We start from the raw sequence: 14,626 nt of genomic DNA on the forward strand, positions 1-14,626 counted from the left end.
ATCTGAGATTTATTAAACAGGAATATCTGAAAAGAGATTAGGGCTTGAGGTATAAATGAATGTTGTAAGTCCTAAATATTTTGAGTCCTACACTGCTGGGTCTAAGCCAGGAGCATCTCAGAGCCCCTCTACCTGACAACTGCCCTTCCCTAAAGGTGCCATTTTATCTGAACCCTAAGAGAAAAAAGGATACATTCGAAAGTGGGATCCTTTAGCTCGTCCAGTTCTCAAATTATCCTAAAATAGTGTGATATGTGTTTCTTTCTTTCTTGTCCTCTCCTTTTAGTATAATAGAGAAAGAAATCTCCAAGTGCCCATAGCTAAAACTCAATAAGGGTTCATAGCTGGTGATGACAGTGACACAAGAATAAGGGAGGGAATTGGTATACTGGGTTATTGTTGGTGCTAAGCCTCTTCCAAATTATAGTGAATAAATGTTCAACATCTAATAGTGAATGAGCTTCTGTAGCTATGTTCATTAATCCACCCAGCTCAGGCACCCTGCTTCTACCCATCCTTAGTAAACCTCAAGTGTGTTATTTGCAAAATATGCCAATGCTTGGTGACTGAAACATCTTATACCCACATATTGCATAGTCTGAACCATGGTCTGGAGCTTAGGATTCTCCAAAAATTGATAAATCTCCTGTTATTTTTAAAAGAAAAACCCCTGGTTTAATATTATTTAGTTAAGAGACTTCCTAACTTGAGTAATTAATGAAATAGGCTTCCTGTGGACCATGCAGCCTGGGCTATTCAGAACTTGGGAATCCCAGGCCATTATCCTGTGTCCATGCCCTTTTCTCCAGTATCCCTGCCAGCTCTATTTCTGTCTACTAGATGAGCCATAAGTGAACTCTATGTGCCTCTCATTGGGTAGCAGTTCAACAAATATCTTTCAAAATTAATTCAACCCAGTATTAATTGTGTACCATTTCAGGTGCTAAATATATAGCAGCAGACAAGACAAACATAGTTCCTGTCCTCATGGAGTTGACATTCCAATTGACTGGCATTGGTAATTATCAATACTTTGATAGCTATGGTTGTGAAAATATCATCCCTAAGCCACTGAATAAGGAATAGAGCAGGCTAAATGAGTACAGTAATTCTGTTGGCTGGTTAATTACAACACAGTCAAATGCCACAGATGTTATTTGTGGAAACAACTGTCACTGGTAATAAGGATTGGACATCTTGCTGTCTCTTCCTAAAAAGGATGTTTGCAAATAATGGGAAACAATAATTGTTAATATAACATAAATAATATGATATGATATGATATATGATATGACTCACTATGGATGAAAAGTTAAGTGTGCCTTTAAAAATTTTTTGTAGTTCCAATAATGATTTTTTAATCTAGGCACCTAGTGTTTAGTCTAAAACGTTTTTCAATTTGTAACAGAGGTTAAAAACACAGACTTTGCCTTGGCTAGACTACATTTATACATGTGAAAGAATCTGGGAAACGACAGGACAGAAGTTCTCTGATTCCTCCCAGGTATTTTAAATTCTATAATATAAATGTTCACATAGCTCTGAGCACAAGGGAAAAAAATAAAACTTAACTACCAAACCTCATTTCAATGACTATTACCAGCCTTTCCATCCTACCAAAGGTTTTGTCTGTACTTATTAAAAAAGATAATGAATTTACATGAATGAGGCACCTACTGTGTGTCAGGCCAATCATATGTGACACTCCTTTAGGCTTCATAGCAACCCTATAAAATAAGTGTTATTCCTGTTGTAGAGATGTAACTCCAAAAGGTTAATTTACCTAAGGCCAAACAGCTACTAAGTATTTGAAATAGGACTAGAGAACAGATTCATTTTACTTCAAAGCTTGTGTTTTTTCTCATTAAACCATTCTGATTCACTGAAAAGTAGAATGATTTGGTTAGTGTCATCTTGCATTTCCTCAGCACCCTCTGGATGAAGAGGCCTTTTGTCCATAAACTTAACAGTTGGCATTGACTAACAGGGAATTCACAGTATTTTTATATTATCTTCTCAATACATTTGAGTAAAAAGCACATTTAAGAATTTTTGAAGTCTTACATTGGCAAATATTGCCACGTCAAACATTTTTTAAACCTTTGGAAGTCAAAAGTAAACAGGATTTATATTATAATCTCACTTTCGATGCTATTATGAAAATAAAGGTAACATAAACCAAGAAAGTAATGCTTTGTGACTCACAATTTAAACTTTTAAAATAGTGAATTGCTTTCAAAGAAGTGTCAATTCTCAAAATGTATATGTGCCTGTTGTTAAATATAGCAATCACTAATTGCAGAGGTTGGCTAATATTTTAAATACATCTATATAGTAGAATGTGTGTTTAAATGACTTAATATTATACAAAAATATGTATGTTAAAACTAAAAATAAACTGAAACAATTAAAATGGAATCCCACTTTATTTGAGAAGAACATCTAAAGATGAAATCCTGGTTTTCCTTTTAGCTACAAGCATATATCCTGTAGCTCTGGAAGTCCAGTTGCCCAGACAAGGGGTTTGGAGGTAATTGTGCTGTATCCATTTGCTCAGATCACGTTAAGGTTTTCTTTGCATCCCTGCACCTTTCACTGAAGTCTTCCAGAAACTGGGTACAGTTCAGAGAACACAATTTGGTCCATTGTGTTGAACACCATCCAGGATGTATTGACTCAATTTGATTGGATTTCCTTTATTACTCTGAGGTGACACAGTAGAATGACAAAATCTATTATTGCACACAGTGCCATCTGTAAGAATCACTTCAAAATTTGACCTAAAATAAAGGGTGGAGAGCAGACTGCTAAAGCACTTCTCTTAAGGTAATGTTGTAAAACACTTTTGCTGTTTTTTTCTCTTTGCCCTTGCTTTAATATAATAACCACAAAATATCTTTTCTGACCAGTTCTAAAAATAAAGCAGCCTAAATGTGCTGTAAATTTTTTTCATTAAAAACTTGCTTCTAGAGTATAAATACATATGCTTGCTTCAGCTTGACCACCTGGTGTCACAGGTTTATAAATTATATAAAAGTATATAGTGTTGAGATGTTTACTAAAAATTATTAATAGGTTTTCAGAGTTATATAATTTAACTTCCCTGTGACTATTTTATAAAAAGTATTACCTCCAGTAACAAAATAATATGTTTTGCTTGATAGATTAGTCATGTACTTATATGCGCTGCAGGTGGACTGGGCACATTGTGGTATGTGGTTGGATGCCATGGAAACGCTGAACAGGGTGTGGCTGGAGTGGGGGGAGGTGCTTAATCAAAAACTCTTGTCAGTTGACTTTACTAATTTTGTTCTTCTCAGAATAAAGATGTCAGCTGTCCTTTTCTGCAAGACATTTCATTTAGAAGACTTCCCTGAAATACTTTCTTCCTGAAATAGACAGAACTGTAGGCTGATTGTGTCATTTTAGTTAATCAAAACAAGTAGGCAAATTAGTCTCTTTTATTTTTTTAATGAATGTAATTTAACAGTATTTAATTTGCATACAGGAAAGTTCACCCAGGAAAAAAAAAGTCTGCTTTATAGCACTTTTGTAAACCTCAACAAAGACCTTCATTAGGAGACTTAATTGATTTCCCTACCCACTCCTGGGGGAAGAAAGCTATCACAGTACCTGCTTATTCACTCAGAGAAGAAATGGGTGTGTCTGGTGGTTCAAACGGAGATTTGGGTTAAAAAGTCCTGTGGCTCTGTTCTGGCATGGAGATCTTGGCCAATGCTTGCTTTGAGCATTTAGGAAATCTGCTTTTCTGAGCAATAGGGGAACATCGCTTATCTGCTTGGTTTCCTCCCCATGGGCCCAATTTAGTTCAGCTTGCAGCCTTCACTGGAATTGTTTTATTTCTTGTTTATTTGAACCTGCCTTTTTCCAAAAGAGGGATTTTGAGGTTACTCACAGTGATACTTAGAATACGCCATATGAAATAAATGAGAAAATGAGGGCAAGTGGAAACTTAAAAGCCAAGAAAATATGATGAAGCCAGGAAGCGAGGTCAGTACAGAAAAGATGTCATTAGGTGCCCGTGTGGTTGTTAAAGGTAGGTCAGACATTTGGCTCTGAATTGCACAGGGGCCAGAGCAAAGAGGGAAAGAAGAACATTTAGAAGATTTGTGGTGTTCAGATGTTGGAGCAGAAACAGGTGAAAGGAAGTCCAGCTTTTCCTAGCTTTGAAACCTTCCATGATTTCTCTCACAGGCCTCATAAAGATGGCACTGTGTGATGTAATGGACCAGCTCCTCAACAGCATCTCTTCAATAAATATGGCTCTTTTGTACAAGTCCTTATGTGCCAGAAGATGGCCAAAGCATGGGTCTATGAAGGCAGTTCTTCAAGGGGCCTTTTGCTGAACTGACTTTTTTTCTCAGGAACAATTTTCTTTTCAAGTTTTTCTCCATCTTTCTCTCCCTTCTTTCTTTCAAGTCTTTCCCTGCTGCTCATCTCCACCCTTCCTACTAGCATGGAGAAGACTGGAAATACTTCAACTCGGAAAGTTTCAGAAGATTGCTATTGCCCTCTCCACTGACTGGAAGAGGTTTGCCTTTGGACTCCTACCTCTTGTATGACACAGTCTTCTGCTAGCTAGCAACCATAAGCCTGGACCTTGCCATGACACTACTGCAAGTGCCTTTTCACAGGTGGTGAAACTGCAGCCCAGGGAAAAGGCAAGGCTTGCCTGTGGTAGATAATTCAGAATTTGGTGGTAGAGTCAGGATAAGACTCTTCTCCTCCTCTCTCACACCCTTCTTTTTTTTTTTTTTTTTTGGTAGACAAGGGAGAAAAGAGTCTATTAAGAAACAAGGGGAAAGAAAAATGTACATACCCCAAACAGGGGTGTGGGTGTGCTACAGGTTGATACAGGTGCATGAGGCCCCAAGGTAAGACCTTCCCTCCTCCCGCTTCACCATATTAAGGAGGGATTTCCACTCTCTGCTCTCCTAACTGCTTGCCTTTCTATCTTCACCTGTCAGCTTTCAGGGAACCTACAGGGGAGTTATCCAGGGCTTTTGAGCCCATGAGTTTCAAATGGATCTTGTGACCAGGGCCTTAGTGGGCTTTTCAGCTGTAACAGTTACAGCTGTGTTCTCAGGCAGCGGCCTTCCCTCAGGGGGTTTCCAGGTGGGGGCTCATGGCTATTTTCTGACTGGGGGTGGGGGTGCTATTATGGTTTTATTCTGACCACACTTTCCCTAGTTCCCTATACCAGCCCGCTTCACCTCCCCCCTCAGGGAGCTTACACCCTTATTCTTAAGGGAGAGCTGAAAGGTGATGGTCCTTCTTCTGTAGCTGCTTCCTGCTGGCAGTAGTCCCTCCCTGATGGGTGTAAAACCCTCTGTCTACTCTGTTGAGGTTGAGGGAAGAGAGGTCCGACACCGTGGTTGGAACTGGATGAAATCCCCACATGACTAATATCTTGTTCTGGAAGGTGTAGATTCTGTAAGAAATAAACTTAGAATTTTGAAGATACATGATCCCACTAAAAGGATAAAGCAGATAGTGGTAAGCAGCCCTCAAAAAAAAGGTCAGCCATGACATATTGGACCATGGGAGTGAGAAAGTCCAGGTGCCTCCAGGGGCTACATCCTCCTCAAGTTTATGGGCTTTCTCTTGTAGGTTTCAAATGCCCTTTAGGCCTGTTCTAGAGTGATTTACATAGAAACAGCATTCCTCCTTGAGGAACAAGCAGATTCCTCCTGTGCCACTATTAGCATGTTTAGAGCTCTGTGATTTTACCAGCTCTTGCCTTTTAACAGTGCTGATCCTTCTTGGGGACAAGAAGAGCATGGTGTTCTAGGGCTTCTTTTTTTTCCAGTTATTTTCAGGGGAAGCAGTTGATAATCATTGCAGAAAATTTCTCTCTTTTGCAGGGAGAACAGATTTCCATAGGTTAAGAGTTAATCAAGAAAATTATTGCATAGTATTACCTTTTTAAAAAATTATTGTCTTGACATATATATGTATTAAATGACAAAATTTGCCATTTTTAATTGTACAATTCAGTGGCATAAATTCCATTCACAATGTTGTGCAACCAAACAAAAGCTCTGTACCTATTAAGCAATAACTCCCCATTCTCCCTTCTTCCCAGCCGCTGGTAACTTCTAATCTACTTTATGTCTCTATGAATTTGTCTTTTCCAGATATTTCAAGAAAGTGGAATTATACAAAATTTACTCCTTTGTATCTTGCTTATTTCATTTAGCATAATGATTTCAAAGTTCATCCATATTGTAGGACGTATTAGAACATCATTCCTTTTTATGGCTGAATAGTATTACCTTTGTATATGTATATATGACATTTTGTTTATCCATTCATCTGCTGATGGTTGCAGCTTTCTTAACTGTGTTCCTTAGATGTGAGAGAGATGATCACAAGGAATCAGAAAGCTTGTGTCTTTAAGACTCGGAAAATATCAGGCCGGTAAGAAATCTTTGTTTTAAAATACTTTTCTCAATGCTGTGGATGATTATTGAAAATAATAATAGCTAACATTCATTGAGAACCTACTGTGTGTCAGGCACTGTTCTAAGTACTTTACAAGCATTATCTTGTTAAATGCTCACAAGAACTCTATGAGTCAGGTGCTTTGATTATTCTGAATTACTAGATGTGAAACTAAAGATAAGGATATTAAATACTGGCTGGGTGATGGCTTAAAGGCTGGGATTGCACAGTGTGAGGTGGAAGAAGCACATCCTGGGACTTTCTTGTGAATAGCTTTACTCTAGCGGTTCTCAACCAGGGGTACTTTTATAAGTGTCTGGAGACATTTTTAAAATAGTCATTACTGGGGCGTAGGGGAGGATAGGGCCAAGAATGCTGCTAAACACCCTGCAATACACAGGACATGACAACAAAGAATTCCCTGGCTCAGAATGGCAGGACTGACATGATTGAGACACCCTGCTCTATTCCAAGATTTTTAAATTGTCTATGTATCCGTTCCCTTTAAGAGTGAGAGTCTATTAATTCTTACTCAACCTAGGAGAAATACTTACCCTTAGCCAAAACAAAGATGTTTACTGTGATGCTTCTTGTTACTTTTACCCTGGTGTTATGGACTTTGAGGAATAAGTAATCATTTAATAGTTTTCACAAAGAATATCTGTATTTGTGCATGTTTTCCTTTATGTGTTTAACCACAGGCATTAGAAGAAAAATCCCTTTTCAATTAAGGATTTTATTTACTTTGTTATTTTGAGTTTTCCCTACGTTCAAGACATTCCCCCACTGCCACCCCAACTACCCAGTTTTTTAAAAAGTAAACAAACAGCTGTAATGCTAAAAACCAAAGTGATAAATTGACATATTGGGTTGAGGCTGTGGAATAAAATTTTTTTCTCTTTTATTAGTGACTGAATGTATTGAAGTGTCCATATATGTACTTTTGAATTCTGCATTAGAATTTTCGGGGTTGGCTGATGGCGCAGGGAGCAGTGTGCTCTGTGTATCTCTAAAGGAACACACCACCTCTGCTTCCCAGCAAACCTCCAGCAGGTCCAGAGGAAGAGCAGGGTCTGCTCTTAATTCTGTGTTCTTCCTTCTCAGGGCAGCCCTTACTGCACAATGCAGACAGCCCATACCCTTTGGGAGAGGACTTCGTTTTGATCATGATTTTCAACCTGGTCTTTTAGTTATCAATCAAAAGCACATTTTCTGTGTTATTCTCATTTACATTTGTTTAATGCTTAAGGTCATTTGTGACCATTTGAGTGTATTTCAGCATATGGAACAAGGGAATAATAGATTTCAGCTTCGTGCTGTGAAGAGAGATTGTGTTTTTACAAGACATAATGTTGTTTACTGGGTGTTAATAATCACTAATTGATAAACATACCTAGACTTCTAAAGTGTTGCATTCAAGGAATAAAAATGTCAAGTGTTTAACTTATGGAGTGCAATAGTATTTTCTATCATCTTTGCATAAAATAATTAAAGTTACGTAAAGGAGCAAAATGCTGTTGTTTAACACAAGACATATCTAAAATGCTTATTACTACATGACCTTTGCTTCATTTTTTCTCTTCTCAAAAATGTTGTTTCTGAACACATTGTTTTGATAAGTACCTGGCCGTGTAGTCTGTGTGTCAGTAGTCCATACAGGAGCCTCCAAGATGGGGGACGTTTTCAATGTCTTTATCTCACATTAATTGTGATCAGTGTCTTCCCTTTTAACCATTGCAAGCATTTTGTCCAAACTTTACTAAAGTACTTGCCCAGGACACAGATGGATGAGTCAGTTCTTGAAAGCCTTGCTTTTATATTAAGGAGCTACTTGACCACTTAACTTTCAAAAAGCTAAAAGGAAAATGCCAACTGATGATGTAATAATCAGCATTGTCCTACTGACCACTGCTTTCCCACCAATAACCAGTACAATGTGAGGAATGCATTAGCTCCATGAGAGAAGAAATCACAGGAAGCCATTCACAAAAGAGCTAAGACATAGTTCAATATTCTTTTTTAGTTCCTCAGTGCCTATGTAGAATTTCCCCTCCAAATTGAAAGTATGCAATAAAAGCAGCTGCAGATAAAAAAGAGGTATTTACCATAGTTACAAAGCCCATATATGAGCCAAATATTTTGGCTATTAAAAAGTACTTCAAAGCTTGACGGAAGTTTGTAACAGCTGAATGTCTCCTGTGACTTAATTTTGGAGAGGAAGTAAAAATGGGAAGGAAAGTCATGACAGGAGCAACGTACCCCTAGGAAATGGTTTTTAAAAAGAAGAGGGATTCCGCACAGCGCCTCCCCTCAGCCGGTGCCTAGCAGCCAACTTAAAACTAGTACAAACCAAAAAAAAATCCAACTGTTTAATTAAAACAAAGCATCACAAAAGCCTGCAGCAAGTGTTAACGCAATGTAACTTCTGCCCAATGCTCTAAATATCAAAGTGAAAAAAATCCTTGTCCAACAACAGCTAAACCTTAGCCACTTAAAGCCCACTACTAGCCCCCATAATACCCCTGTATTTGTTGTACAAAAAAAAAAAACAAAAACACAAGGAACAAATGGCGCTTTCTTAATGACTTACAAGCCATCAACTCTCATATAGAAAAAATGAGCTTACCACAACTGAGTCTCCCTCATCCCTCAGCTATACACGAAAATAATTATATTTTTATAATAAACATAAAAAAGATTTGTAAAAAAAAATAAAAATAAAAATAAAATAAAAAGAATGAGGTACCACACTAATGAAAGAAATTGTTGATGTGGGAGGAGGGGGGTATGTGGGGAATAGGGTATATGGGAACCTCTTTTGTTTTTTAATGTAACATTTTGTGTGATCTATGTATCTTTTAAAAAAAGAGATAATAAAAAAATGAAAAAAACAAACTTTATTGATACATATTAATAAAGCATAAAATTAAAAAAAAAAGAATGAAGGAGGGGATGTGGCTCGAGCAATTGAATGCCTGCCTCCCACATGGGAGGTCTGGGGTTCGGTTCCCAGTGCCTCCTAAAGAAAGCAAACAGACAATGAGCAAAAACAGTGAGCAGACAATGAGCAAAAACAACAAGCAGATAATGAGCAAAAACAAAAACAAGCAGGGAGCAGATGTGGCTCATGCAGTTGAGCACCCGCTTCCCACATGGGAGGTTCTAAGATTGGTGCCTGGTGCCTACTAAAGAAAACAAACAGACAGCAAGCAAAAACAACAAGGAGACAATGGGCAAAAACAATGAGCAAACAAAGAGGAAAAAAAAAAAAAAAGGAATGAGAAGTCACCCAGAAGTTTGACTGGCACCCCAAACTCCCATCCCCACTGCTCTTCCAATGTTCTCAGTACCATTAGCATTCTTCCTCCTGCCAAATTTTCTGATCTCACTGAGAGGGCAGACCCAGGTTTTGTGGGTCCTAGAACTTACTTTGAGGGCCCTCTTTAGGAAGAGGCAAATTTTACAGAAACATAGGATCTTGGAAGAGGTTGGTGTGAGGGGCCCTGACACTTAAGCTTCATCAACTTCACAGTAAATCCACCTCTCTTTCATAACCACCACCATCCTTGCCTAGAATAACTTCCTTCCCTCACATTCCATACTTTTCTTGTTCTCTGTGACCCATTTTAATACCAGTTCAGATTGTTGCTAAATATAACGGACATGTTTGTGAAAGCCTAGGAACTTTAACCCAGGCTGAGAGCTAGGATCCCTATGTATGAAGCATTATATCCTTTATATCATGAAGATCCTAATATAAAACTGTTACAATCATTCCATCATTCATTTGTAGACCATCTATTCATTTAGCGAATACGTCCAAGGTACTCTGCCTTTGGGAACATAAATATAGAGTTAGCCAGAGTAACTCTTGAACAAAGGAATCCATGTTACTAAATATAGCTAGGGATTGGTAAAAGAAAGGATATTTGCAGCACCTCAATTATTGGGCTTATGTGAAGCTGTCTTCAAACTGTGCCTGTCTGAAAAAGAAGCATTCAGAGCTTTGACATCTACATATTTCTAGATCTTCCAGAGTTGGTGAATGGCATTGTTCTCTGATTAATATTAATTAAAAGTTACAGTTAAAAAAAAAAAACAATTAAATTTACCCTGCTGTGTTGTTGAAGGTATGTTTCTACTTAAGAAAAGAGTTTATCTTTGTGTGAAAACTGCTAGTGACATGTAGGCCTGTTACTTTTATTATTCTTGATTCACCGTTAATTTTAATAAGCCATGGAATTTATTATAACTTTTTTAAAAGATTTATTTTTTATTTATTCCCCACCATTCCCTGCTCTCTGTGTCCATTTGCTGTGTGTTCTTCTCTGTCTGTCTGTATTCTTCTCTGTCTGCTTGTATTCTCATTAGGCAGCTCTGGGAACTGATCCTGGGACCTTCCGGCATAGGAAAGAGGTAATTACTCTCTTGCACTAACTCAGCTCCTCTGTTCTGCTACGTCTTCTTCTTTTCTCTCCTCTCTGTCTCTTGTTGCATCATCTTGCTGTGCCAGCTCTCCACGTCAGTCAGCACTCCAGTGTGGGGCAGCTTTCCCGGGCAGAACGACTTTCCCACGCAGGGCAGCACTCCTGCATGGGGCCGCATTTCCACGTGGGCCAGCTTGCCCTCACCAGGAGGCCCTGGAGATCGAACCCATCCTATATGGTAGACAGGAGCTCAGTTGGTTGAGTCACATCCATTTCCCTACTATAACTTTAAAGACTTTTTTATAACACAGATTTTACCTTTATATTGGCCCCCAAGGATTGGCTCTTGGTCCCATTGCCCCTACCTCTTTTTAAGATTCTTAGGCCCAGTTTCCTTTAGAGCTGTAAATTGGGGATGTGGGAAAATGATTGAAAAACATGCAACCCATCCAAATGGGACCAAGTTGCTGATTTTCTAGATCTTCTGCAATCTGGCCTCACTTTCCTCATGCATCCTAGCCTCCACTGCTCCCCGACATGCACTTTCTCCTTCTGTCACCCAAGCCTCTTCATTCTCCTCCTAACACATTTGGTCTTTCCCATCTCTGGTCTTTGCCATCTTGTTCCCCTCCTCCTTGTCCATGTAAATCCTTCCTTTGATGGTGGTTCAATTACCATTTCTCCTTGCCTTCTCAGACCATTTCAGCCGACCATAATTCTTTAACTTTTGTTGGTTGAAAACGGTACCAAAGTTTAACTTATAAAATCTTATCATTCAAAGTGTTTTGTTTGATTCCATATTCATTCATTCACTTACTGGTTTATTCATTTATTACCAAGCATTTTGAAGACCTTCTATTTGCTAATTACCATTCTAGGTGCTGGAGATATAGTGAAGAACAAGGGTGAGAAATATCCATGACTTCTTGTAGTTTACATTCTAGTGAGGGAGAAAGATAATTTTCTTGAAGGCAAGGATTCTGCTTAAATGTACTTTGTATTATCTGAAGCAATTAGTGCACTTTTTTTCTTGGTATATGAAAGCTTTTAAGATTTGTGTGTTGGAGAACATTTTGAAACACATGAATCCATAAGCTTTATGGAACCAAATAATTTTTTTTGGTAGAAGAAAGTCAATCTCTAGAGATTCAGGCACCACTATATAGATTAGGTAGCTGACTTTCATTTCAGGATAGGCTTCTTGGGCCTGCACATGGAGTGTCTATGGACAACCTAACTCTGTAACTAGGCATTTATCTGTCCTTTATCAGGTCGAAGAGGATAGTAGAAGGTAACTGAGATGAGCAAGCTGAGGTCTCTCTTTAAGGAATTTTCTGATAAAATATACATGTTGGGAGTTTTGCTAGAAGAATAGTCACAGAATCTTGAAACTGCAGAGAATTCTGGAGATGCTATAGTCCTTTTTCCTTTGCTACCTTAGATATGAGAAAATAAAATTACTATATGTACTTTATATTACTGATGTAACATTGTTGATTTGCTTGACAACTTTATAGAGGGCTCATGTACCTACTATTTAGTATATTGCACTGAAGAAACTAACTCCTATGAGAATGTTATCTAATTTCAGATATTTTGATAGAATTCTCTTCTTTTGTGTTAAACTCAACCAGATTTTAAAATTTGGGGATACTGTGTTTTTTTAAAAGACCCTCTAAAAACTGTGGCAAATTGAAAATTAAGACTTTTTCTTCTAGGATAACATTGTGTTGACTCTGGACATGCCAATCCCTGCTCTTCATCAAGGTCAAAGTCCCATTATAAAAAATAGGCCAGGTTCTGTATTGATAGCCATCTGTATTGATGACATGTATGCATGTCAGTGGACTGAATTCTCTTTGAAAATGCCTTCTGATTTTAAGGGGAAAATCATTCCTTCACAGAGTTTTGTACGACAGAAGTTATGCATTAAATAATAATGTCTTCATTTCCAAAGGTGTTCTTCACTTAAAAATAGACAAGAGGCAATCTTAAAAAGATTTTTTAGAGAGCAGCCACTTAATAATTCATTGCTGAACAATAGTTTATTTTTACCATAATAATGAACATTATTTCATTTTTAGTAATTTGCTATTATATACAAGGTTGCAGTGATCACATAAGTTGCACATTTGCAACTTTTTTGCACATTTGCAACGAATTTTTGGAAGTAGACTTTGTCTATTTGTATGTCCCTAAAAACTAACTTACAATAACTTTGTAGTATGTTTTCATATCTATATATCTGTGTATCATATGGCTATACCATATCTTGCCATTATTCTTTCCCTTCAGATTTTTCTAAAATTCTGTGATATTCTTGTTATATTGACATTTTATTATATTTAAGAATAGAGTGCTACCTCCTTTTTGTTGTTGTTGTTGCTATACAGTCATATGATGCCTTTTTTAAAAAATTTATTCTGGTAACATATATAAAACCTAAAATTTCCCCCTTTTAGCCACAATCAAATATATAATTCAGTGGTGTTAGTTACATTCACAAAGTTGTGCTACCATCACCACCATCCATTACCAAAACTTTTCCATCACCCCAAAGAGAAATTCTATACCACTTAAGCATTAACTCTCATTCCCTGACCCCACCCAGACCCCTGGCAAACCGTATTCTAGTTTCTTACTCTATGAATTTGCTTATTCTAATTGTTTCACATTGGTCCTTTTGTGTCTGGCTTATTTCACTCAGCATGATGTCTTCAAGGTTCACTCATGGTGTCACACATATCAGAACCTCATTCCTTTTTATAGCTGAATAATATTCCATGTATTTATATATCACAGTTTGTTTATCCATTCTTCTGTTGGTGGACACTTGGGTTGCTTCCATCCTTTAGCAACTGCAAATGATGCCACTCTGAACATCAGTATGCAAATATCTGTTTGAGTCTCTGTTTTCAATTCTTCTAGGAATTATACCTGGAAATGGTATTGTCAAGTCATAAGGTAATTGTATACCTAAATTTCTAAGGAATTGCCAGTGTTTTCTACAGTGGCTGTACCATTTTACATTCCCATTAGCAATGAGCAAGTATTACTATTTTTCCACATCCTCTCCAACACTTGTCATTTTTCTGTTTTTTTTTTTTATAGTAACCATTTGAATGAGTATGAAATATTACTATCTTGTGGTTTTGATTTGCATTTCCCTAATGGATAATGATGTTAAACATCTCTTTTCTTGTACTTTTGACCATTTGTATGTCTTCTTTGGAGAAATGTCTATTCAAGTCTTTTGCCCATTTTTTAATTGGGTTCATTGTCTTTTTGTTGTTGAGTTGTATGATTTCTTTTTATATTCTGGATAATAAACCCTTTCAGATATATGATTTGCAAATATTTTCTCCCATTCTGTCAATTTTTTCACATTCTTTTTATTTATTTTTATTTTTTTATTTTATTTGGGGGGGGGAGGACAATGCCCTTTATTTTATTTTTTAATGTTATTTTTTTTCCATTTCTCTTATTTCTTTTTTTCTTCTTTTTAAAAAGATATATAGGTCACACAAAATTTACATTCTTTTTAATGTTCTTCGTACAAAAGTTTTTGCTTTTTATGACATCCTCTTTTTTATTTTGATGCTCATATTTGTGGTGTCAACTCTAAAAATCTATTGCTAAATCCAGAGTCATGAAGATATTTCCCTATATTTCCTTCTCAGAGTTTTATAGTTTCAGTTCTTATTTTTAGGTCAGTAATCCTTTTTGAGTTAATT

The 14,626-nt window shown here is 37.2% G+C and overlaps 1 protein-coding gene across 1 annotated transcript in view; it reads left to right on the forward strand.

The window, feature by feature from the left end:
- The window catches only part of CAMKMT (calmodulin-lysine N-methyltransferase), a 444,428-nt gene that overhangs the window by 380,785 nt on the left and 49,017 nt on the right, over positions 1 to 14,626 (forward strand). Inside the window, exon 7 of the mRNA XM_004447315.4 lies at positions 6,375 to 6,441. Coding sequence (XP_004447372.3) covers positions 6,375 to 6,441 — 67 coding nt within the window. The remainder of the gene's footprint in view (positions 1 to 6,374; positions 6,442 to 14,626) is intronic.

The sequence above is a fragment of the Dasypus novemcinctus genome, chromosome 17, assembly GCF_030445035.2.
Source record: "Dasypus novemcinctus isolate mDasNov1 chromosome 17, mDasNov1.1.hap2, whole genome shotgun sequence".
In the NCBI taxonomy this organism is placed as follows: domain Eukaryota; kingdom Metazoa; phylum Chordata; class Mammalia; order Cingulata; family Dasypodidae; genus Dasypus; species Dasypus novemcinctus.